Raw genomic sequence first — 26533 nt, forward strand, 5'->3', positions numbered from 1 at the left:
AAGTCCAGTGTTCAAAACTTGGATTAAGTAGGGGAGAGCGGGGAGTGTTCGCCCTAGGGGCAGGTTCGCCCACCCCTAGTTTCTCATCACTACGGCTATCAGAGAATTTGGTGATGGCAAAATTAGGTGACATATGTCATTATAAACTTCTCATATTAGCTACGCGACATATAGGGACGTGTTCATCGAACTGCAGCCAAAACAAAAAAATTACACCCAAATGTAAATTTTTCTTGCATTCATAATGTTGTATTATCATCGATACATAAATACAGATGGTTTTAATGGGAATCTGTATTGGGAACATATGGGATTTGTCAAAGATTTAATGCAGTTATAAACTCCTTATTCGATTTGTGTTTTGCATACCCCAAAGAAAATACACAAATGTGCACAAAGGGCTCGTTAAGCCCTTTTGAGGATGGGGCATGTTAGCCCTATATCTTCCCAGGCGGACTTACCCCAAACTGGAGGCGGACCTGCCCCATCAGCGTATTATGCAAAATATTGATAATTAAACCATTAAACAAGGTAAAACTACTGAAAACATGTCTTTTTATAGTTATGTGATATCGGTATTACTCATACCACCGTTTATGTCCTAATCCATTTTTCCCGAAGTTGTAAACATGATACGTTTAAACTCACTTTGGACCCCTACATTTTACCCTGACCTGACCCCTGCAACAAATTTAGTGACTCCCCAGAAGAGAATGAATGCCCTGTATACTCTTGCTAAATGTTTGCATTGAATATGTTATTGTTATGCAATGTTTAAACCTTTTTTGTGATTAGGGTGAACTTACCCCACCATATGGGCGAACCTGCCCCAATATGGGGCAAGTTCGCCACTTTACAAAACTTTTTTGTTTGCTCTTTCCTGTTGCTATTGTAAGGCCTATAGTTCTGGGATTGTGGCCGTATATAGCTAAAACATAGGGCTTTCACATGGGCCAATCAGGTCATCCATAACCTTAAAATTGACATCGCTAGGCTGGTCAGAAAAAAATAGGGTGAACACTCCCCGCTCTCCCCTACTACTGTTGTATACATGTGCCCTTTACAGACCTGTTGCCAGGATTATAGGGTGTGTGGGGAGAAGATGGACCTGTTGTAATTTTTTTCTTCAAAAAAGGACTAATTTTAATGCTTTTCCAAAAAATGTGGGAACTTTTATCAATTTACACCCCTGTTGACCAAGAATGGGAAGAAGTTAGATCATTAGTCAGGCCACTACCTGCAACTTTACACTGCTGTTTACCAAGAATGGTAAAGGGTTACAGGATCATCATCAGTCAGTCAGTCCATATGTAGCCTTCAGTCAGTCCAACTGCAGCATTAAGCCGATGTTGGCCAAAAATGGGAAGGGGTTAATAGATGACCATCAGTCAGGCCACACATAGCCTTCAGTCTCAGTTAGTGATGAGTTTTAATATTTGATTTTCATTTGATGTATGCTACCAACAGCCCAATACAAGTCATATAAATCTCTTCATTGGCAATTCACCAATAAGCTTTAATAGGTTGATTACAGATTTACGCAACCTGTTCCTATACTCACCTACATACTCAGGCAAAGTGTTTAAAACCCCTGAGCACTATACCTGCCGATCTAACATTGCCTCTGATTGGTCAATTACATGATATCTTCACTTTAATCACCAATCAGAATGGAGCTTTTTTTTTTTTCACACCAATTTTTGTGTGTGGTGAAATTATTCTAACAATGTTGCTGATTGGGCCAATTGATAATGAAAACTTGTTTTTGGCCAATCGGCAGGTAGTTCTCATGGGGTTAAAGCATGGGTTATCTTGTTTTTAACAGTGTAAGCTTATCAAATCCGATTATTCAAAAGCTTGCCAGAATGTAAAACTCTCAACATGCTCAAGAGACGTTTGATTTTATTTAATTGCCAGAAGCCATTCCTTTGGAAAAAGAAAAAAAATAGCCAGGTATGCTTAACTGTTGTGTGATATGTGCTGAACATGTCTGCTAAGGTTGAATATAGGGTGCAATCCTCTAAGTTGAGCAATGATGACTCTGGTGTTTTTATCCAACAGCTATGCGTGACATGCATGCGACACAAATGGTGGATAAAAAGAACATTGACTTTATCTGTGGAAAGGTGATTTGATACTCTTGTGGCAAGAGCGAGCACATTAACATTTATTGATGAAAATGTTATATAATACGGTACCATGGATGCTATATGTGATCATCAAATTTGGAATGGCTATCACATGAAAAGCGGAAAATGAATGCTGAGGATTCAGAATAAGTTGCATGTTATTGTTATGCAATGTATTGTGACAGTGGATTGTTGATCATTTTGTGAAGGAGTTTAGGCAAAATTGTTTCTACACAAAAATGTGATTGTTCATTGGAAGTGATGGAACCTTGCAGCTGAAAATTGTTGAAGGTGTTTTTTCTGATAGATGCCTCATGATAGATGGGGCAAAATTGAATGAAAATGGGCAAAATAAGTGCCTAAATATCTCAAAAATATGGTGTCCAGCAGGGGGCTGGTGCAAGACTTCTCACAGGCCCATACTAGGGTAGCTGTCCCCTTGGCTATGCCATTGCTACAGTGAATCTAATAGGGCTATATGCAATAGTTATGTGTACCAGGTGGTACATAAAATGGTCCAGGGGCAAATCAAGGAAAATATGACACAACCTCCAATGGGGGAATAACAAACGTATAAACGTATGAAGTTAAAAACTCTTTTAACTTTGTTCATACGTTTTATGTTATTCAAAAATTGGAAATCGATGATANGTAATATTATCCCTGTATTTAATTGTGAACTTGACTTACTCATTCTTTCATTTCTCTTGACAATTTTTCATTTGCCTGCCCTATTCCTTTTAAAGGAATTTTTATTCACATATCCCTAAATTTTGAATCTAATCTATACTTGCCTACAGGATTAGATCCACATTAATTATATGTGCAGCAGTAGTCGAGATAGCTTAATTCGGTGTTAGATAAACATAATTTTTCACCAGGTTCACCATAATTGCAAATAATGAAGGAGGCAAGTAGTTTCAAAAAGTGATCCCACCCGGGAATCAATCCCAGGACCCATAGTAGCAAACATGGGAACTGAGCTGATCCTGGTTATGACGGTTATTTCATAAGCCTGATTAGGGTTCTGTGCCTATATAGAGCTGCATTTCTGAGTGATGCTGAGTAGTTTAAGGCCAGAGTAATGGAAGACACATTCGTCCACGCCCGAATTTGAGATTTCTTGATATTTATCAACACTAAGATGTATTCTTTCACTTGAAACTGATAAAATAAAACTTGCTAATATTTACTCGTATTTTTGCTTGATTTGTTTCACTCTTTTTAACTCTAAAAAGTCACATGGCTCAAGACAGCTTAGTAAATTGGCGGAAATAATGAGTCAGAAATGCTTGCGAATCTGAAATATTTATATATACTGCTGCGATTAAACTTAGCGTGACGCCATGCGCAACTCTGCTGCGCGTATGTCCAACGCAGTCTAGGCGCATTCGGTTTGTTGTTCACGCCAGCAAATGTGGTGTAAACAAAACAAAAATTTGCAGTCAAAATGCCACTTAGATTTTTTAATTAGTTTGAATTTTAGGGCACTGAAAGCAGACATTATAGATTTATTGGTGCAAAAAGATGCACATTTAGACCATGCACCAGATACAGCTTTTACAAGCGTGAAAGTCTTACCGTTTTAAAATATAAGGACGTTTTGTGCATAATTTTGACATTTTTTTACTAAAACGTTGATTTCTCAGAGTTCAATTTTGACAATATTGCACGATTTTTGTGACAAGATAACTCGAAAAATATGCAAGCAAAAGGTAAACTTTTTGCACTGTCGTTTAGAGTACATCAAAGCCTAGGGAAGGTTTTCTCATTTTTTCAAAATATTTGTTTTAAACAAAAATATACACCATTCTGTGCAACTGTTAGCTTAATAGAGTGACAAAATTGCTTTTTTCACATGTTTTTTTCAATATTTGGAAAAAAGAGACGAATTTCAAAAAAATAAAAAAACCTTCCCTATGTCTCTTCTTTATGAAAAGCTAACTGAATCTTTTTTACTCTGAGCGGATTTTTTCTAAGTTGTCACAAAAAATTGGGGTAAAAAGTGAATTTTTGTGATTTTTTAAAAAAACTCGAGATTTTTGAACAAATTTGACGTCACCATGGGATTCTTTGACTCATTTCCTTTCCAAAAATGTATAGTTTTATATACTTTTGACATACAATTCAGAATTAATGATGCTCGAAAAGGTCCATGTTCTCTCCCATTACACTGGCCTTAACATGCATGCGTCTTGGGCAATTAGTGATCAGCAATTTACCCCATGAGGAGTGACACAAGTCAAGAACTTTAATTATATAGGCACCTAGGCACTATAAAAGACAACCACGTGGGCCAATCAGTGGTTCACTATAGCTTAGGAACAACAAGGGTGAAGGGGATTAAGCATCAGACGCATGAAATGAGATGCTTATGCACTCTGCTCTTGAAGGATGTTGCGCCATTGTCAGTTACGTCTCCGACTACTCCATCTGGTAGGCTATTCCAAACGTGAACTGCAGTGTGGAAAGAAAATGGTTCTAGAAACTGGTACTGTGAGAGCATGGCAAGGCATGGACAAGCTGGAGCAGGTAGCTCTTCTGACTACAAATGGCTTTGGTAGCAGTGCCTTCAAGCTCCTTCAGATCTGGTGGGCACAAGCTGGTGTGCAGTTTGTAGAGCACTCTAGCTGCAGCAACTTGACATCTTTGATGGAGAGATGTGATGTTCAGGTCTGTAATCACTTCCTCTTCGCTCACACCTATGTGTGGCGTGGTTGTGCTCTATGTAGTGCACTATAAATCATCTCTGATACCATGATCTCTTGCTATTTATTGTTGTCTTGTGTGTTTTTCTTTCAGTTTTGGTACCTTTCAATTCATTTCCGTAGTGATAATCAGCGTCAGTATGAGCTGCGATGCGAGACTGAGGGGGAGTGTAATGCTTGGGTGGATGCTCTACAACATTCCAGGTAAGAAGCTATAATGAAAGACAGAGATAAGAAGACTAAATCACGTCTGATGTCATCTGTCAATCAAATTCAAGCACGGTTTGTTTACAAGTGTCGTGATGATGACTTGCTGAACGTGACGGTATAACCGGGTGCCTTATTGTTAATTTTGCACATCAAACATACAAATTAACCATCTCAAAAGGTTCTCAAAAAGGTCTTTATAGTAGGAAACTTTCTTTCGCGAAGGCACCATGTCAACATTTTTTGCTATTCCTTTTCTCCGATCGGCACCAGATAAATCGGCCTTCCTTTTTACACGCTATTAACCAGTTTCAGTTTAGTTTCAGGGATCCAAGGATCATAGGGAATTTGATTGACGTCATTGAGTCAGAGAGTGGGCAAGGGGGAGGGAAAGGCAACTTTCAAGAAGGGGAACTTTTATGAAAATGGGCTGAAATGTACAAAAAAGGCCTAAAAATCTTAAATATCAGGGTGGCCAGCATCCCACAGGGGGAAGGGGGGGGGCAAGACTGAAGCTATTCTGTATTAACCAGGGGCAAACAATTTGGTGGCACAAATTCTGTGCCATGCCACAAAAGTTGCAATCCTCCATCCCAAATTTGATTTGGTCCAAACTCTCAGCAAAAAAGTTCTAAAAAGCATTAAAGACCCTCTTTTTGTCCTCTATATGGAACCCTCCAGAAAAAAGGTTCTTTAATCTAAAAGAACCCTTTTCAGTTCTTTCAATTGTTCTTTAACCCTTTGTGGAACCATATTTGTCATTAATAAATCTTCATAAAGAAGAATTGGGCAAATTGACCATAGTTTTGAACAGAAATAATAAAATATTAGTATATTTTGGGGCCTCTGTTTTGTCAAATTTGGTACATTTTGGGGGTATCGATCAATACAAAATGAAGTACTGAGAGATAGAAGGATTTTTACAGAAAGAGCTGCTGTGTAGCTTGTACATCCTCAACCCCCTAGGTCCACATCCATATTTCAAAATATTCAAAAAGTAAATCCTGAAGGACTGTGGTTAGTAAACAATCCAATTTTCAGATTTTTATTTTAATCTGAAGATTTTTATCTCCAATTTTCAGATTTTTATTTTAATCTGAAGATTTTTATCTTGAATATTGAAAAGTTACAACCTTGTTTTGATACGTACCTATCAGAAGGTATACAATGCACATTACATAATGATGTGCAGTATTTGGCATCGATTATCTGCACTCTAATGGGCTATTCCATTTAAAATCCACACTACCCCTGTGGAAGATTTTGGAAATATGTTCCACAGGGGGAGTATGAATTTCAAATGGAATTAACACATTAGGCAGCTCCTTTTGAAACTCACCCTCACTCTGCAGAAGATTCAGGTTGAATCTTTCTCAGATGGTGCATGAAATCCAAATGGAGCTGCCTATATGCCAATTCCATTTGAAATTTGGAAGATATTTCCAAAATCTTCCACAGGGGTAGTGTGGATTTTAAATGGAATAGCCCAATGAGGGCAATATTTCAGTGTATAGCTGATCAAAATAAGACTTAAATAAAAGTTCTTGCATGGACATAATCGGGCAGTATTTTCTCCGAGTCTCGGACATTCAACTCATTTTGCTTACAATATCATCACAGTTTCCTCTTGGTTTTGTTATCATTACCGCATCATGTACTGTAAAAGTGGTAATTTTCGCGTGTGTAATTTTTCACGCTTTGCCGATTTTGAACTACATTGCTTGTTATTAATTTCACAAGTTTGAGTTTTCTTACCTAGACCTATACATTAAAAGAACATATTCGCTGGTTTTTATTTTCGCGGTAGCTGTGTTGTGCGCGAAAAGCACGAAAATTAATGTACCGTGAAAATTTCCACTTTTACAGTAGTCAGAGAATGTCAAAGTGATGAAACTTAAAGTTCTTGCATGGACATAATCGGGCAGTATATTCTCCGAGTCTCGGACATTCAACTCATTTTGCCTACAATCTCATCACAGTTTCCTCATAGTTTTGTTATCATTACCGCATCATGTACTGTATAAGTAGTAATTTTTTCGCGCATGTAATTTTTCGCGCTTGTTGCACATTGCTTGTTATTAATTTTGCGATTTTGAGTTTTCTTACCTAGACCTATACATTAAAAGAACATATTCGCTGGTTTTTATTTTCGCGGTAGCTGTGTTGTGTGCGAAAAGCACGAAAATTAATGTACCGTGAAAATTTCCACTTTTACAGTAGTCAGAGAATGTCAAAGTGATGAAACTTAAAGTTCTTGCATGGACATAATCGGGCAGTATATTCTCCGAGTCTCGGACATTCAACTCATTTTGCCTACAATCTCATCACAGTTTCCTCATAGTTTTGTTATCATTACCGCATCATGTACTGTATAAGTAGTAATTTTCGCGCATGTAATTTTTCGCGCTTGTTGCACATTGCTTGTTATTAATTTTGCGATTTTGAGTTTTCTTACCTAGACCTATACATTAAAAGAACATATTCGCTGGTTTTTATTTTCGCGGTAGCTGTGTTGTGCTTGCTGAAAAGCACGAAAATTAATGTACCGTGAAAATTTCCACTTTTACAGTAGTCAGAGAATGTCAAAGTGATGAAACTTAAAGTTCTTGCATGGACATAATCGGGCAGTATTTTCTCCGAGTCTCGGACATTCAACTCATTTTGCTTACAATATCATCGCAGTTTCCTCTTGGCTTTGTTATCATTACCGCATCATGTACTGTAAAAGTGGTAATTTTCGCGTGTGTAATTTTTCGCACTTTGCTAATTTTGAACTACATTGCTTGTTATTAATTTCGCAATTTTGAGTTTTATTACATAAACCTATACATTAAAAAACATATTCGCATGTTTTTATTTTCGCGGTAGCTGTGTTGTGTGCGAAAAGCACGAAAATTAACGTACCACGAAAATTTCCACTTTTACCGTAGTCGGAGAATGTCAAAGTGATGAAACTTGAGAGGCATGCTTTTTGACCTGTTATTAATGTCACACATTTATAGCTCACAATTGAACAGGTACGCTCATTGCATATTGATGAAGTGGTTTATATATGGAAAGTATGTGGGAGATGTTTTTCCTTATATAAATGTCAGGAACAAAGCAAGTTAATTACTTATTGACAGGGCCCAGCAATTTGTATGAAAAAATAGCAAATTTTGCAGGGAGAATTGCTAAGGGGAATGGTTATATTTAGTCATGCTGTTAAGTTTTCATGAGCAACATATTAAGTAGTAAGATACCACATTGCATGAACCAAATCATATTTTGTGGAGAAATGATGATATCAGGTTAAGGGCTCAGTCACCCACCTTTGCACAGTATTTTTTGTGGGACCTGAGAGCACATCAGATACACCAAATTGCATTCTGAACAGGAAGGCCTGATGATATCAAATAATTTTGTTTTTTCAAATTTGCGATATAATTCAAATGTTATGACAAATTATTAAAGATTGACATTTTGTGACCCGTTCTGACAAAACCAGGAACAAGTCGCATTTTGAAATTTCACAATTTGAATACAATTGTAAATACTAGAGAATACAGTTTCATCGCGTATATCGCGGTGAAACTCAATTTATCACCTGCAGAAAAAAGTTTCAGGCGGGTCAAAGGTCATGTTTTCCGGGAACTAGCCTTGGCCAATGGCGTGATCCGTTGAATGCGCGTTGGGTTTCAATCACGTGTGACGGCATCGCTTGCTTTCGGCACAATGCTCGTGAACAGGAGCATCATTCTGTCGTAAAAAGCATTAGAGGAGATTGGTGAAAATTATTTTTCTCCCACCCACCACACCCATTAATGGTGGAGGAGAAAACAGTTTCATTGCAAGATATTATGCTTATTCAAAACAAAATTAGAAATATTTGCAATTAGCGAGTATAAGAATTATCATGGTCATTATTGAGGCTTCGTGATAAGGTCGAGCGTGTGGTTATTACTATTACGAGCCTAGTAGCAATGCCAGCCTAGTAGAAATATTCACCAAAAATTGATGGCAATGCTACTCAATACTTGTTGCAAAATTGAAGTGTGTGAAAGGCAGTTTTTCTGTCCAAATTTTTGATTTTTAATGTAATAGTGTAGTTCTCAGATTAAAATTAACCAGCTTATTTCAAAAACAATTATTTTTCTGTCAGGTAATCTTCCTGAAGAGCAATTATGGCTTCAGAATTCTCGTGGAGCACGCCATGTATTTTGAAAAACAAAGGTTTCAGCCATTCAATTTTAAAAGCCATTTGCTTTTTAAAAAGCCATTTGCTTTTATTGAGATCATGCTTTGATCAATATCTTTATATTTTGAAGGCCTCAGCTTTGCAAAGACCGCGACATTTAGTGAGCAACCCGGCTCTATAGGTAATCACGAATTGAGCTCACCAAGTATTTTCATACCGGGTAAAGTTGTCTCCTTAATATTTATCTTTGCTTTTTATGAGTCAACTTACATGGACTCCAGGATGTCCCGCGGAGTTCGTCATGAGGTATATTCACACCAACAAAGTTGTCTCTTGCTTGCTTGCTAGCAATGTTTTGCTCCTTTTGCTACTTTTAGGTAACCACCAGAAAAGTAAAGTTCCAGCAATCGCTTTTGGGCTGCTCTTGTAAATGGCTGATTCCAGTTTTCTTTTTTCAAAAAACAATTTGGTAAATAAATTCACTGACCTTTTCTAATGTCTTATGTCGACAGAAGTCGCAAAAAAGTTGTCAACGTGTTGTTTTATTCTGTCTGGGGATAATAAGCTTTAAGATGATACCAAAATTATAGAGCATCAATACTTTTCAAGATATGGATAATTTTGTTAATGATGCCTTCATATTTTTGCCAAATTGCTATTCTGAGTAATGGGCTAATTAGTTTCCTGCCTTACACAGGATTGAATAGGGATTGTCAAATAAACCTGGTTTTAATAGGTACTTTCAAGGATTTGAAAGTCCACTTAGGACTGTGGTTAGTAAACAATCCAATTTTCAGATTTTAATTTAATCTGAAGATTAGATTTTTATCGAAATATTGAAAAGTTAGCACATTTTTTTGATACCTATCAACAAGTACAATATGCACGTTACATAATGGTGTGCAGTATTTGGCATCGATTATCTGCACTCTAAATGAGGGCAATAATTCAGCGAATAGCTGGTCAAAATAAGACTTAAAGTTCTTGCATGGACATAATCGGGCAGTATTTTTTCCAAGTCTCGGACATTCAACTCATTTTGCTTACAATTTCATCACAGTTTCCTCTTGGTTTTGTTATCATTACAGCATCATGTACTGTAAAAGTGGTAATTTTCACACGTGTAATTTTTTGTGCTTTGCCAATTTTGAACTTCATTGCTTGTTATTAATTTCGCGATTTTGAGTTTTCTTACCTAGACCTATACATTAAAAGAAAATATTTGCGTGTTTTTATTTTCGCGGTAGCTGTGTTGTGTGCGAAAAGCACGAAAATTAATGTACCGCGAAAATTTCCACTTTTACAGTAGTCAGCACGAGGGCCGATCGCCGTTGACACTGTGCAGTCTTGTTCATGTTCACCGAACCAGAAATTACCCATCATGCAACGCTAGTTTGCCGAATAGTCGCGTCCATTTAGTTCCTTGTGGTGACGTCATCCCGCTTGGGATTGATACAAAATACAGGTTGTTCTGTCTAGGTATGAGACTACCAGGCCAGTTTGTGTTTCTAAATTTTATTTTACAGTCATATAAATTAATTGCAAAAAACCCGAGTTAAACCGACCTAAAAATAAGTGAGATACGATGTTTTATATATGGCATATTTTTTTACACAAAAAATGGATATTTTGACTGTTTTCAAACAAGAAATTTAGATTTATACCAATAATAATCCAAACTTTTATTTCAATACCATAAACATTGACTATCGTGCTCATTAAAACTAGAAACACATTTGGTCGGAAATGAAATGAAAGTAGTGAATTTAAACGATATTTGTTGGCCGTATTATGCACAGAATTTTGACATTAAAACATTAAACACATGTCTGCTTGTTGGTTGCTTGCGTGATTCTTAAGGAAGGAATGTGTATGTTTTATATAGTAAAAGAAGCAAAAATTATATTCCGTGATTTGATACTTTTTTAAGTGAAAAAAATTAATATAATATATAAATCATGCAAGAAATGATCACGTTAATGTCTCGATATTAAAATGCCACGATGCGTGTACGCCTATGCACTGTAGATATAGCGAGGAGATGCTGTATCGATTTTTAATAAAGTTCATTGTTAAACAAATAACGGATGGCGGGTTAACAATAGATAGGTCAGAATTGGGGAATAATCAATAACTAACGGTACAGTTGTTGATGGTTCATAGTGAAAAATTATTCAATTACTTGTATAGAGGGCAGTGCGAACAAGATTCCCAGATCGGTCGTCGTGTCAGAGAATGTCAAAGTGATGAAACTTGAGAGGCCTGCTTTTTGACCTGTTATTAATGTCACACATTTATAGCTCACAATTGAACAGGTATGCTCATTGCATATTGATGAAGTGGTTTATATATGGAAAGTATGTGGGAGATGTTTTTCCTTATATAAATGTCAGGAACAAAGCAAGTTAATTACTTATTGACAGGGCCCAGCAATTTTCAAGAAAAAATAGCAAATTTTGCAAGAAGAATTGCTGAGGGGAATGGTTATATTTAGTCATGCTGTTAAGTTTTCATGAGCAACATATTAAGTAGTAAGATACCACATTGCATGAACCAAATCAAATTTTGTGGAGAAAGGTATGATGATATCAGGTTAAGGGCTCAGTCACCCACCTTTGTGCAATATTTTGTGTGGGACCTGAGCGCACATCAGATACACCAAATTGCATTCTGAATATGAGGAATGACCTGATGATATCAAATAATTTTGTTTTTTCAAATTTGCAATTTAATACAAATTTTATGGCAAATTATTATTATTTTTGACATTTAACAGTCCTCAAAGTAAACTACCGTATTGTTTGCAATAAACGCCCCGGGGCGTTGCATTTTTCCAAAAGGGAATTGTCAGTGAAGAAAGCTTAAAAATCATTTTCAATTTCCCGATGGTGCTCCTATTAAAAGGAGGGATTTATGACTATACATGATGGCGGCGCCCATGGAAAATTATATTTTCGTGGGAAATACAACAAAATTACACCTGTAAGTGCATGGAATTAGTGAAATTCTACCATAATTAGGCATTGAAATGGATGGGAGTTGAGTCATAATAGGTTTTGTCCATTCAATTTAGCGATCGTAACTGACATGACTGATGCAAGTTTTAAAGCTTACCTACACGATATGTCATGGAAATGTTCGCATTTTGTTAATTTTTCACAGAAAAATTGGAGGGGGGCGTTTATTAGAGGGGGAGCATTTATTACAAACAATACGGTATAGGTAGACTTTATAAATCTAATGCTATGTACTTACAGTGTATGTAGCTGGGATGAAAAGCCAACCATCATATGGAAATTTTGATCTTTTGTATTGAAGATATACATGAAGTTTCCCAAAAGACCTAAACCCAATATGGTTTCCATGAATGTGTGGTTCCGTGTAGTTTATCTCATAGGTACACAGTCTGTAGCACAGACTGAGGGGTAGGCCAATTTGGGAGGACTAAATGGCAGATTGTGCTACCAATGACCCGCCTCCTTTAAGCCACATATTGAAACTCTATGCATGATGCTGTGCCTTTAAATTATATAATACTCAGAAAAAAACCGTAATTTCAGCCATGGCTGACGTCAGATATCACCGATACCCTGGCGTGTGAAAGCCTCAAGTATGCCAGCCAGCTCAGGTTTCTTATCTCACTTTTCACAAAACGTGTTCAACTTTGTATCAATTCTGAACAAAATTCAAGAATCTGGTTATACGCATATCTTAAGAGATGCTTTTTAAATGGCTTTCAGAGCATCTTAGCAAGCCACCAGGGGCCTAAGAGATTTAGCATTCCAGCTTTAAATATTATTCATTCTCAGTACTTGAGTTGAGTGAGTTCATAACACTTTGTATTTGAAATTTTTTATATTTGCGTACATACATTTTAAGACCGTCAGTCTATTGGGAAGCTTAAGCAGTTCGCTAGGTCTACCTGATTTTACGCATACTCTGGCATGTATGACCCTCAAGTATTTCTACACAGCTCATGTTTTAAGAGTTTTGTTGACAAAACCCGCCCCATATGAACTACATTAAACTTCATAAAGGTGAAGAGGAATAGCTTAAAAGGGCATTTTGTGATCCACAGCCTCAGCCCTCCACTTTTCTCAAAAAAACATGAGATTTTTATACCACTGGATACCTCTAGCTACATAATGTTTATATACCAACAATTTCTTGCAGATTCATTCGTTTAGCAAAAATATCGCCAAATTTGAATTTTGTTCTGGTATACCAAAACGAAATTACAACAATGGCCATAATTGAACAGACCAATAATGCATGTTCATGTTTCCAATTACCCATATCACAGCATTCAAATTGAATGTCATGTCTTTCATAATCTTACTTGTATAAATACTTGAAGAAAAATGTGAACCAAATACTATAAATTATTTGATTACACCTTGAAATACCAAGTGTCTTGAGTCTTGAGATAAATACTCCATATATGCTGAGCTGATGTTTTTGAAAGCATACTCTCTTAAATTGGCTGCTTGAAATATGTCAATCTTTTAACGATTGATGATAGGAATCAATCTAAATAGATTGAAATGTTTTTTGTTTGTTTTTGATTTCACTATTTAATCAAGTGTTACTCCTGCCAAATGACCCGTGTTGCATATGTTTGGAATGAGATTTCAAACTATTTTAGAGTGAACATTTTAATCTTTTTTTCAACTGGAAAGGACTTGTCTCTAATTTTGGACAGCAGAAGATTGAAAAACAATGAAAATCAATCCTTTCTACTGAAAATTCAATCGAAAAAGATTTGTCCCTAACTTTAAGGGGTACTACACCCCTGCCCAATTTTAATGCCTATTTTTGCATTTTTCTCAAAATTATAGAGCATTGGTGACAAGTAAGATATGTATATTATAGGGGCAAGGACTACAACTGCTACACTGGAAATTTTATTTCAGCACAGACAACAGTTGTGGAGTTACAGTCAAAAATGAGGAAAACCAATATTTGATCAATAAATCAATAACTACTTGCCTTGAGTTGCTGAATTTTCAGTGCAGTAGTTGTAGTCCTTGCCTCTATAATATGCATATCTTACTTGTCACCAATGCGCTATAATTTTTGAGAAAAACACAAAAATAAGCAAAAAATTGCCTAGGGGTGTAGTACCCCCTTAATCGCTAAAAGATTGGGAATCACTCCTTTTGATTGAAAAAAAAGTTTGAAAAATTCAAATCACCCGACTGAATATACAGTTGAAAACGATTTGTCCCTAATTGTCCCCAATCTTTTTTATTGAATATTCAATCAGGCAATTTAAAAGAGTATCCCTCATCTACAGACTCTCTTATTCATGGAGGCAATTTATAAGTTTAACTTCTGCCAAAGGCCTTCTATACATGATGCATACCTACCTACCCAGGACTTAAAATATCCCTAAGACCCCTTAATTTGGAGGGGGGTTTTCTCTTTTTTTATTGTGTATAGTCCTACAAGAGTGGGGTGGGTAAAAGGTAGTCCTATAGTCCTACAATTGGATTATTTTACTGTGTAGTCCTACGGAGAGGAGAGTAGTCTTATTTTTTAGTCACTGTGCAGTTGTACAGGGGACTTTTATTCTATGGGGAGGGGGTTCATTCCACTGATGCCTTCAGCAACTTAATCCTCCAATAACCACAACATGCAGAGATTTCATGTAAAACTTAAAGAGGAAGCCCCATCAGAGCAGTTCTTCTGGGGTGAACCAAACCTGCCTGGTTATCCAAGTAATCAGTGACATGTTTTAATGTTATTGCATCAATTAGCACCTGTCAAATTCAGAGATAACCATGTCACTAATTACCAGGCAGGTTAGGTTCACCCCAGAAGAACTGCTGTGGCTGGGCTTCCTCTTTAACAACAATCAAATCCAAACTCTATGCATTTACAAACCACAAAAGACAGGTGATATAGCAGTAGTGTTATAAATATTTAGTTTGAAGCTTTGATAGGCATAGGGTTACTCTCTTAATTGTGGGATAGGCTTTTATGACGGGAGTTCATAACAATTAGTGGGTTTTTAGCAGGTTCGCTGTCGGACAGTTCTAAACTTGTCTAATGGCGAACCCGCTAAAAACCTACTAATTGTTACTCTCTTAAATTGACCAATTTTAATATTTCAATCTTTTAATAGTTGATGATAGAAATCAATCTAAATAGATTAAAATTGATTCAACTCTTTATTTCACCATCTAATCAAGTGTTACTCCTAAAATATTATATACTGCCAAATGACATGCATTGCATATGGCTGGAATGAGATTTCAAATATTTTTAGAGTGAATGGTTTTCAATCTTTTTCAATTGAAATGATTTGTCCGTAATTTTAGTCGGTAAAAGATTGAAAACAATGAAAATCAATCCTTTTGATAGAATATTCACTCTCTTAAATTGGCCGATTGAAATATGTCAATCTTTTAAGACTTTGTAGACTGATTTCACTATCAAGTGTTACTGCTAATAGGTATATCACCCCAAAAATAAGCGCAGCAGAAACGTGTTATTTGACGCTTTAAATTGAATTATCGTTATGAATGCTTCAAAAAACAAAAAACAGAATTGAAATCGGATAATGCAAAGTGATGTAACGTCAACTTGAAGATACCGAAATCGGGTGAAAACCTGCCACAAATTGCTATAAATGGCAAAATGGTAATTTTGGGGATTTGTAATGCTTATTCGGATACTTACTTGAAAAGGTAGCATTGATTTAAGTATCACAGATTAATTGCATATCTTTCCGGACTTCGTTAAAGAAAACAAGATTAAAAAATCTCTCCTCGAATAAATGTAATAAATCCACCAAATATACAATTTTAGCCATTTTGACCAATCTGCAGACAAATAAAAGCTTAAAAATGACTAAGTCCAGCTAATTAATATGCAAAAATAATGCCAACAGAGAACCGTACATGATATGAGGATGCGGTTTTTTTGCACACATAAGTACCCAAAGTTCTTTCATTTGGTAACAAAAAATACACAAAAAGTCATTAATTATGCAAATTAGCTAATTACATCTAATTATATATTTATGCCATTCTTATGTTAATTAGGCATAATGTAATTTTTACTTTTTTCAATGTTTTATTTATGTTTTATTCATACAGCATGATTTTGTCAAATATGAACCTGCTGTGATGTTGAATAAAGAAACTGCAGTTAATTGCCTAAGTGCACCGAGTTTTCAATTGGTATAGGGAAGTGTTTCACTCATTGTCCAAGGAAAAAAAATACATGATAACAAACACTGGTATTTCAGACCGGTGGTACTAGGTCCTCTATTTCAAGAGACCTATATTTATTGATTTATGGACGATCTAAAGGCAGTGTTTAATTTCGGCGGAGTTGATAGTGATTTAGGAAATGTTTCACCTACCATATATTAAAAAGACAAATTATTGTGATCAATGAAACATAACGAGGAAATCATTTTTTGACATGTATGTTTTCAAAAATTGACCAACTTTGATCCGCACGCTTTTTGATTCACTGTTATGTATGCGTGCACAGTATGACAGAATTATTGTGCAGCCACTGTGACATACCTACTCCTAATGTACTACCAAATGACATGTGTTGCATATGTTTGGAATGAGATTGCAAACTGTTTTATAGTGAATATTTTCAATCTTTTTTTCAACTGGAAAGGACTTGTCCCTAATTTGGGACAGCAAAAGATTGAAAAACAATGAAAATTAATCCTTTCTACTGAAAATTCAATCGAAAAGATTTGCCCCTAGCTTTAATTGCTAAAAGATTGAGAATCACTCCTTTTGATTGAAAAAAATCAAATCACCCGACTGAATATACAGTTGAGAACGATTTGTCCCTAATTTGGGACAGCGAGATTGAAAATTCAATCTTTTTGATTGAATAAGAGAGCAATCAGAAAAGATTGAAAATAACTCCTTTTGATTGATGAAAAGATTTGAATTCAAATCATTTGACTGAATATTCAATGATAAATGATTTATCACAAACTGCATTTGGCAAAACATTGACAATTCCATATTTTTGATTGAATATTCAATCGATAAATTTCAGAGAGTATGTTTAGGAATAGTTTGGCTTAGTAAAAATTACCATTTTCTTGGCAGATAAATACATTTGGCTATTCCATTTAAAATCCACACTACCCCTGTGGAAGATTTTGGAATATCTTCCACAGGGGGAGTATGAATTTCAAATGGAATGAACACAGTAGGCAGCTCCATTAGACTTTCATACACCTTCTGAGAAAGATTCAACCAGAATCTTCCACAGAGGGAGGGCGAGTTTCAAATGGAGCTGCCTAATGTGTTCATTCCATTTGAAATTCATACTCCCCCTGTGAAAGATATTTCCAAAATCTTCCACAGGGGTAGTGTGGATTTTAAATGGAATAGCCCATTTGATGTGATCAATATGGATTCCCTTTAATCTATATCCACAGACTCAGTAAAAAACAAGCCTGTAATTGCTACTGTAATTTAAGGCCTTGCCCAGAAGAACCTATGGATGTCATATTACAAATCACCCGGATTTGTCTAAGTAGAGATCAAATTAAACATAAATTTAAAGCTTTTTGAGGATGGGAATCTATATAAATTATGACTTTTCTTATTATTTGTTATATAATCTGTCTAGAAACAAAATATAACTGGAAAATTGTGTAATTTATGACTTTTTTGTAACAGATTTATTGCGTCGTCTGCTGTCAACGTCTGCAAGCAACAGGTTAAGCTTAAAATAGGTTGAAGTGCGCGGAAAGGAAGTAGACATACATATGATCCACCATCAAGTAGCAATGTACTGTCATATGGTAATTGGATGCTAGCCGGCTGATTAGTTTTACTGTTCTTAACCCAATGAGAACTGCATGCCTATTGGTCAAAAAGAAGTTTTCATTATCAATTGGCCCAATCCACAGCAACATCGTTAGAATAATTTCACCACGCAAAAAAATTGGGGTGAATTATTGGCAAAGCTCCATTCTGATTGGTGATTAAAGTGAAGATATCTTGTAATTGACCAATCAGAGAGAATGTTAGATCAGCAGGTAGTGCTCCGGGGGTTAAGTCAGAAACGTTTAACAATTTTACTAGATAATTGAAGGCTAACACTGGGAGAACTATTCAGTGACTAACACTAGGTATGTTTGTATTGGAATGGATTTCTGTGTTGCCAATTCAAAATATCAAGGTGAAATACATAATTGTTGATTTTTTTTTCAAAAAGTAACAAAATTGAAACTGAAAACATCTTGTCCTCAGCAGTTTATATAAAGGGTTGATAGAGTTGCACTAATGCCCCAAAGGAAAGCCAGCTAAGTCACAAATTGGATTTTAAAAATATACACAGAATTGCATTAATACAAAATGCAATTTGATCAGTCGTGTGTAGTGTCAGTTGACCATACACAGTTAATGAACATCAGCATGTTTAGTTTTGTTAAGTTTAATTTTGAAAAGTCTTACGTAGTGGTTCCGAGGATCTGCTCTAATTTAGGTCAACACAGGGCGGTAGGGAAAGCTTAAAGGTGATAGGAAGATTCTTTGATTATAAAAAAAGGATTGACAAGTTTAAACATACATGTATGATGAGCTCAATTTAACATGGCAGGGTAGGCTCCCAGGGAGGGTTATTCAAGTTTGATTTTGGTAGGGGTGTGCCGCTGAGAATTTGAAAGTGGACCCATCAATATATCAATTTCTCACGAAATTTGGACCCACCGGTATACCAAAAGTAAAAAATTTCGCCCAAATTGATCCCAAATAATTTGTCTTGTCAAATTTTCCCCCAATTTTTGATGAAATTTACAAAATTTTGGCTAGATTGAGGCAAAATTTGGCTATTTTTTGAAAAAAATTGAGAAAGTTTGAAAAAAGGACCCATCCATATACCAAAATTGGCTAGAAAAAGGGGTCATTGATATACCAAAGAGCCAAAAATGCTACCCATATTTGCGGCACGTCCCCGTATGGTCATTTGTACTGAGTACCGGGTAGGCTATCTTGCCAAGCCAAATTACTGCTATCTACTGAAGATAGCAATAAGAAATATTACATCTACTGCTTAGGTGATATAATAGCTCAAAGGAAGCGCCTGCTTTTTCTACTTAAGATAGCACATTGCAATTCTCGCTATTCGCAATAAGGGCGCCGCCAGCGGTTTGCGATGTAATCGTGATGTGATGTATCATGGGAAAAGGTCGACATCAAGTCCACATAATCTGAATATTACCATGCTATTACATAGGAACACGTGACAATATTTTTTAGTTTGTCAAAATAAAGGTGTTACACGCGAATCGATACTCAATAATACTTAATAATGTGATTTGAAATGTGCACAATTAATTTTTTCTCTATCGATTTGCGTGTAATACCGTTATATTGACAATATTGTCACGTGTTCCTATGTAATAGCATGGTAATATTCAGATTATGCGACTTGATGTCGACGATACATCACGATTTTCCCATGATACATCACGATTACATCGCAACTGCTGGCGGCGCCTTATTATAATAGCGAGAATTTGGCATGCTGGGCAAATTCTTCAAGGTATGGAGGGGAAGGAGTAGGGCACAATTGCAAAGTTGTCCTGGTGACATCTTCCCAGAATGCCTATACTAGGACAAATGAATATGAAAAGTTGTAATTTTGTTGGTAAGAGTTAATATCAGTCTTCAACAGGTCAACAAAAAAATGTATATCACAATATTTGGTCAAATTTTGTCCATGTATTTCAGGCCAGGAGGACAACTCAAATTACCCCCACCACCTATCTTAGCTATAATAAACATTTAGAATAATGTTTAAACATCAAATGCTCTAAAGGAGATTCATAACCTCATTAATATACGCGAAGCCTGTAATCCAATCAAAAGAAATTGATTGCCTGACCGCGCACTAATTGCGAGGTCATTAATAACTCACAATGACTCGGACGCGCAACAATGACTTCTGCTGGCGTGCATGTATAAGCTATGCGTTTTATGGCAACGCACACGCCTACGCGATGCCGTCGCGCTTCTGTGATTGGTAGCTCTTGTTGTCGGCGCTAATGTTATATTCGCCTGGTTGATTTTTTTGTAGGGTAGGTTACAACAATGATTAAAACTGGTTATATTTAACAGCGTTTTATGGCATAAAATAACATAAAATGCCATTTTGATTTGTTCAAAATATTAGATACAACGGTAATGAATGACAATAATAACTTTGCACCATCTATTTTGAGGTCATTGTGTGAAATTGTCGGGTTTTGTTTTGGGCCTCGGTATTTTTCCGAGGGAGCGATACCTCATCCCAAAACAAAACCCTCCGATTCACACAATGACCTCAAAATAGATGGTGCGTAGTTATATTGTCTAAATAATCTGAGCCATGTTACAAAGATAATTCTAAGAATCCTGTTACTGCGTGCAAGAAGTAGAATAAAACCTGAGATTGGTAAAGAGCAGTTCGGCTTTGTAGAAGATGCTGGTACCAGGAATGCGATTTATGTCTTGAGAATGATAACAGAGAGAGCGGTAGAGATGCAGAAGGATGTTTTCATGTGTTTCATTGACTACTCAAAAGCCTTTGACAAGGTGAGACATGATCAGCTTTTTGAAGATCTTGGCAGGCTAGACCTGCATGGAAAGGATCTCGACTGTTGCAGAACCTTTATTGGAACCAAACAGCGTGCATAAGGGTGGATGGAGATTGTAGTGAATATACAAGCATTAAGAGAGGAGTCAGACAGGGATGTGTGATGTCACCAGATCTCTTTAATTATTACAGTGAGCTGATTCTAAGGGAGCTAGAAAAGGAAAATGGTCTCAGTATAGGTGGACATAACATCACGAACATAAGATATGCAGATGACACTGTCCTATTAGCTGAGTCTGAGGAGGATCTGCAAAGGCTTCTTGATGTGGTGGTTCAGGAAAGTGAGAGGAAAGGTTTATCATTAAATTGCAAGAAGACAGAATGTATGGTGGTATCAAAGACTGAAAGCCCAACATGCATATTGAAGGTGAAAGATCAAAGAATTAAGCAAGTTTCCTCCTTCAACTACCTTGGCAGTCTAATCACAGAAGATGCCAGATGTATTAAGGAGATTAAGAGAAGGATTGCACTGGCTAAGTCTGCGTTCTCAAAATTAGACAAGATCCTAAAAACAGTGCCCTCAGTATAGAGACCAGAATTGGTACTCAACTGCTATGTCGTCCCTGTATTAATGTATGGAAGTGAAGCATGGTCAATAACAACAGACATTAAAAGAAGATTGGAGAGCTGCGAGATGTGGTTCCTTAGAAGAATGATGAAGATCCCGTGGACTGATAAAGTGTCTAATGACGATGTCCTAAGTAGAGCAAATGTGAACAGGAAGCTGTTACTTGAAATCAGAGTTAAGCAGCTCAAATTCCTTGGTCATATCCTCAGAAAGGATGGTTTCGAGAACCTAGTATTGACAGGAAGAATAGAAGGAACAAGGAGCAGAGGCAGGAAGAGAGTGATGTAGTTATCAAAACTGAAAGATTGGCTAAAAGAAAGGGGAGCTGAACATAAAGCGACAGAGCTTCTGGAGATGGCTTATAACAGAGAATTGTGGCACGACATGATCGCCAACGTCTTAGGATATGGCACCTAGAGAGAGAGAGAGGTCTGATCAACATCCTCCTCTCTAATTTTTCTCAATCAAAATGAAGATTTTGGTATCATGAAAAACTTAATTTTCTCATAAATTTACCCTGTGAAATGTTAGGACTGGAATTTATTATTCACACAGTTTCATGCAGGCCTTAAAGCACAATTTTTCATAACTGAGGAGTGGGGATCTAGATCATTCAAACATAGTACATGGTAAAATTGGATCATCCTAGCTCCTTTAAATAATTAGCTTTATTCTGTGGCGGCGCCACGGGGGGGGGCATGAGGGGCAAATTCCCCCAGTCAGAGCTCTTGCCCCCAGTAAAAACCCAAAATTACAAAAAAATTCATTTTTTTAAGGTAATTTTGTGCAAACTTTGTTGATTTTGCCCCCCCCCCTGAAATTCACTTTGCCCCCTCAATGCCCCTCCCCCCGGAAAAAATTCCTGGCACCGCCACTGACTTTTTGTGATGAATATTTTTTTGCATCAGGCCCCTCTTGTGAATGGTCCCAAAAGAAATTATACTAAGCCTATGTAAAATTAAACTGCAATAACATCCCTCTTTATGTTTTTTACTTTCAGTTTTAACAGTCTACTACTCCAAAAAGAAGAATTAGAACAGAAATACTTGCATCTGCTGCAGATTCTAGACAGTGAAAAAACAGCCAAACTTGTGCTTCGTCAACAGTGTGAGGAACTGACAAATGAGGTGGTTAGGCTCAAATCAGAGGTAAACTTATTTCCAGCACCAGTATTTTTTTCTGGGGAGGAGCAATGGGGGGGAGGACAGAGGTAAAATATGGTGCCAAAATCTCCTAAAATTAGGCCATTTTGGCCCACATTAAGGCAAATTTGGCCCAAAATAGTGGACATTTGGCTCTAACAGAATGATGGTGCAGTATATAGCTGCAATGTAAAATGTTTGTCCCGTATATGATCTGATTTTTGACCAGATTGTATGTTGTTTTGTCTTTCATTTTGTCAAAAGATTTCTTGATTATGGCATACATCAGAATAAAACCATTTTTGTTCCTAGGTTAATTTCTCTGTGTGTTTTTTTCCTGTATTATTATTCCTTATGTATATTGCTGTACTGTGTTTACTTCTTGTTCTTTTGTAAAGTTCCATAGAGCGCCCTATAATATTGTGTAATAATAAAAATTATATTTTATTATAGGGGGAAATGCCCCTTGCCCATCCATAGTTGGCTGGGTTATATGTTTTTGCTGGTTTATTTTGTTGCTAAAGTTGCTAGAAATGTGATTTTTATGTCATGTGATCCCATAATTTGAATCAAAAAAACATTTGAGACACTTTGTTCCCTGCAACTAAGGGATGTGGCTAATGTAACATGCAGATCTTGTTCACTTTCATTTCAAAATCAAACCTCTTAAGCTCCCTAAAGGCCTACAGACATTTATAAGAGCATGATTGTTAAAGATCTGCTCTGCATCATATATTCCATTATACTTTTCTCTTGAAACATGCTAATATGCCCATTGTAAGCACAGCAAGTAACTGTTAATCTATCACGGTGTAATGAGTCCAGTGGCATGTCCGGGGGGGGGAGGGCTTTGGGTGCTGAAGCCCCCTGCACTTTGTTAAAAATCATGTAAAATCAGCCGTTTTTTTGGTGGTTTTAGCCCTTAAGCCCCCCGCTGCATAAATCTGAAGAGGGGCTGAGCCCCCCAACAGGAAAAGATCCTGGACACACCAGTGGAGTCCATTACAAAGCAGGAGGAAATAACAATATTTTTTACTTTTGACATGTTTGAAAAGCTCTATTCTTTCCTTCAAAAGTGAAAATAAAAATGCAATATTATGTGTTGTTGATTGATGTCTTGTGTTTCTTCCACCCATACACTGCAGTTGAATGCAATACAGAAGAAAGAACGCCGTCTGTCCGAAGACCTGCAGAAGCAACAGGAGGAGAGCGAGTCAGAACACATCAAGAAAGTCAAAAGGGTTGGTATTTAATCTTGTAACCCGGAAAGTGCTCAAAATACATACGTAAACATAACATCAGAATGGAAAAATGATTTCACTGTCTCATTGTCAGAAGGGTTTGATAGATGGATGCATTGGGCTATTCCAGTTGAAATCCATACTCCCCCTGTGGAAGATTTTGGGAATATCTTCCACAGGGGGAGTATGTTTATCAAATGTAATTGGTCAGGGTTGATCATTTTGAAACCCATACTCCCCTGTATTGTGGCTTTATCTATTTCTTCCACAACTGGAGTGAATATTTTAAATGGAAGTTACCCAATTGTCTATTCTATTTAAAACTCATACTCCCCCTGTGGAAGACTTAAGCTAAATCTTCCACAGGGGTAGTGTGGATTTTAAATGGAATAGCCCATTATCTGCATGTTATTAGTATTTTTGAGCACTTTCCAAAAGAGCAATAAAACATTTTTGTAATCTTGTCCATTTTTGCAAGAAATTCAAGACAACTTTAAACAAAACTGGCAAAATAAAATACTCAAATTTGACTCAAATGTATTTGATAGTCAAATTCAACATTTTTTTGGCTTAAATTTGACAAAAGCTGTGGTGGGACTTGAAAGATAACGGATGAGGTAAATCCTATATTTAATTGACTGTATCAAAATTTGTCTTGAGTTTATCTTAGTTTTAACATGCATGTTTCAATGGTTGCCTAACACAAGTAAGCTTTAATGAGCCAAGCAACTAAATTAGCATGGTTTATTGACCCACTTCATGGCTTACTTTTAGCTTACACATAAGTAAAAATATGGCAAACAAACCGAAACATTGGTAAACTTGAACATCTTATGCTAGAAATGCTGAAACTTTATGTTGCTAGGCTCATATTTTATTAGTAAATAAGCTTAAATAGTATGTGTACAGTTTTGAATTAAGTTATATTCCTAGCCTAATATTCGGGGCACAGTACTTTTGCCGTGTTGCTGGCTTGTAAGGGACCGATCGTTATTTACGGTGGGGGAATGGGCGTTTTGGAAAAATATCGACAAATAATTTCGCGTTCCCCCCTCGCGTCCGCTCAAAATTTTCGCGTTCACCCTTGTTTTCCCAATTTTCTCCATTTAAAATTTAACAATCCCCCCTCCTGGTTCAACTAAAATTTCAGGTTCCCTCCTAAAGACCCAAAAAAATTTTCGTGTTCCCCCTAAATTTTCCCATTCCCCCCTCTGTCATAAATAACGATCGCTCCCTAAAGACATTAATAAATAGCATGTGTCATTGGATAATAATGCAGAGCACAGTAAATGATTCATAGACGTAGATCCGGGGGATGGGGGGGGTAAATCCCCCCAATATTTTGTCAGGGGGGATGGTCCATACAATCATCCCCCCATGTTGATGCCTGTATGTGGGTTTTTGACCAAATTAACCTCATATTTGGCTATTTTAGCTTCCAAAGTGCAAATTTGTACGTGCTTTGCGTGAAATTATTCCACTTTAGCACCATATTTGACCAGTTTAGCTTCAATATGGCAAACTTTTCATTTGTAGCATAACATTATTCTGTTACCAACGTGCTGGATTCACTTTACTTCAAGAATTTTTTTTCCAACCTCATCCCCCCCATGTCAAAAAGAAATCTACACCACTGAAATTTCAGGATTTTTTTTTGTATTTCAAAATATTGCAAAAATGTTTACAGATTTTGGTGATTAGGTCCTTTGCAAAAAAAAAGGCCTGGCCGACCTACCCTGACTTATAAAAAGGTCTGTCCGCCGGCAGGACAGGGTGGTTGTTTTTTTTGTCGCCTAATGGTTAGCAAGATTATAGGGATATGCTTTAGTGTATATTTAGTGTAGTTGTTATTTTATAATGTATTCCATGAAAGTCAGATTCCAGCAAGCTCCTTTGAGCTGAGTGGATAATTTTGTAGCTGTCTAGAAGTGAAATAAAATACCATAAAACCTCGTCTACAAGCATATATAGTGATTTTGATGACAGCTAAATTAATCCAGGTGCCACCCATCAACAAAATAATAACATCATGGAGTTTGAGCAAATAAATTACCGATACAAGCAACAAGTATTATTGTAAAACCACTGTATTGTACTGTCATATTTACGGCTATTTCGTAATAATTTAGTTTGCATCAAAAACACTCTATATGCTTGTAGACGAGGTTTTACGGTATAGACTTACAGGCTTGGAAATTGGTGTTAGAAGCTATCTCTTAATCAGATATCTTAGCGATTGGTATTAGAAGCTAGCGCTTAATATTATAAGCTTGGAGATTGGTGTTAGAAGCTACAATCATACAAAAAATTCTTGGTCTTGCATGCTAAATAAAACCAAAGTGTGTGTTGGCAAAATATTTAGAAAATGACTTACTGTCGATGGTTACATTGAAGATGACAATGATGATGATCATCTAGGCGTGTAGTAAGGTGACAAAAAGTGGGGTGCCCAAAGTTACACAAAGCTGCAAAATAGTTCAAAACAGGGCAAAAAAGTGCACAAAGTGCAAAAAAGTGGGGGCCCATGGGTGCCCTGACGCGCCCCAGGGACGTGCCTGATCGATGATCATGACAATGATTACAATGACTGTGACAGTATTAACAATGAGAAAACATTCACAGTATAGTAGATGTAAAAAAAAAAAACATTGTTATAATCAAAAACACTCTATATGCTTGTAGAGCGAGGTTTTACGGTATAGACTTACAGGCTTGGAAATTGGTGTT

General features: G+C 36.5%; 1 protein-coding gene across 1 annotated transcript in view; it reads left to right on the forward strand.

Moving 5' to 3' along the window:
- LOC140171767 (ras-specific guanine nucleotide-releasing factor 2-like) overlaps positions 1–26533 on the forward strand; it is a 340945-nt gene that overhangs the window by 260523 nt on the left and 53889 nt on the right. The window contains 3 exon segments of the mRNA XM_072195087.1: positions 4932–5041; positions 22424–22571; positions 23711–23806. Coding sequence (XP_072051188.1) covers positions 4932–5041; positions 22424–22571; positions 23711–23806 — 354 coding nt within the window.

The sequence above is a fragment of the Amphiura filiformis genome, chromosome 15, assembly GCF_039555335.1.
Source record: "Amphiura filiformis chromosome 15, Afil_fr2py, whole genome shotgun sequence".
NCBI lineage: Eukaryota > Metazoa > Echinodermata > Ophiuroidea > Amphilepidida > Amphiuridae > Amphiura > Amphiura filiformis.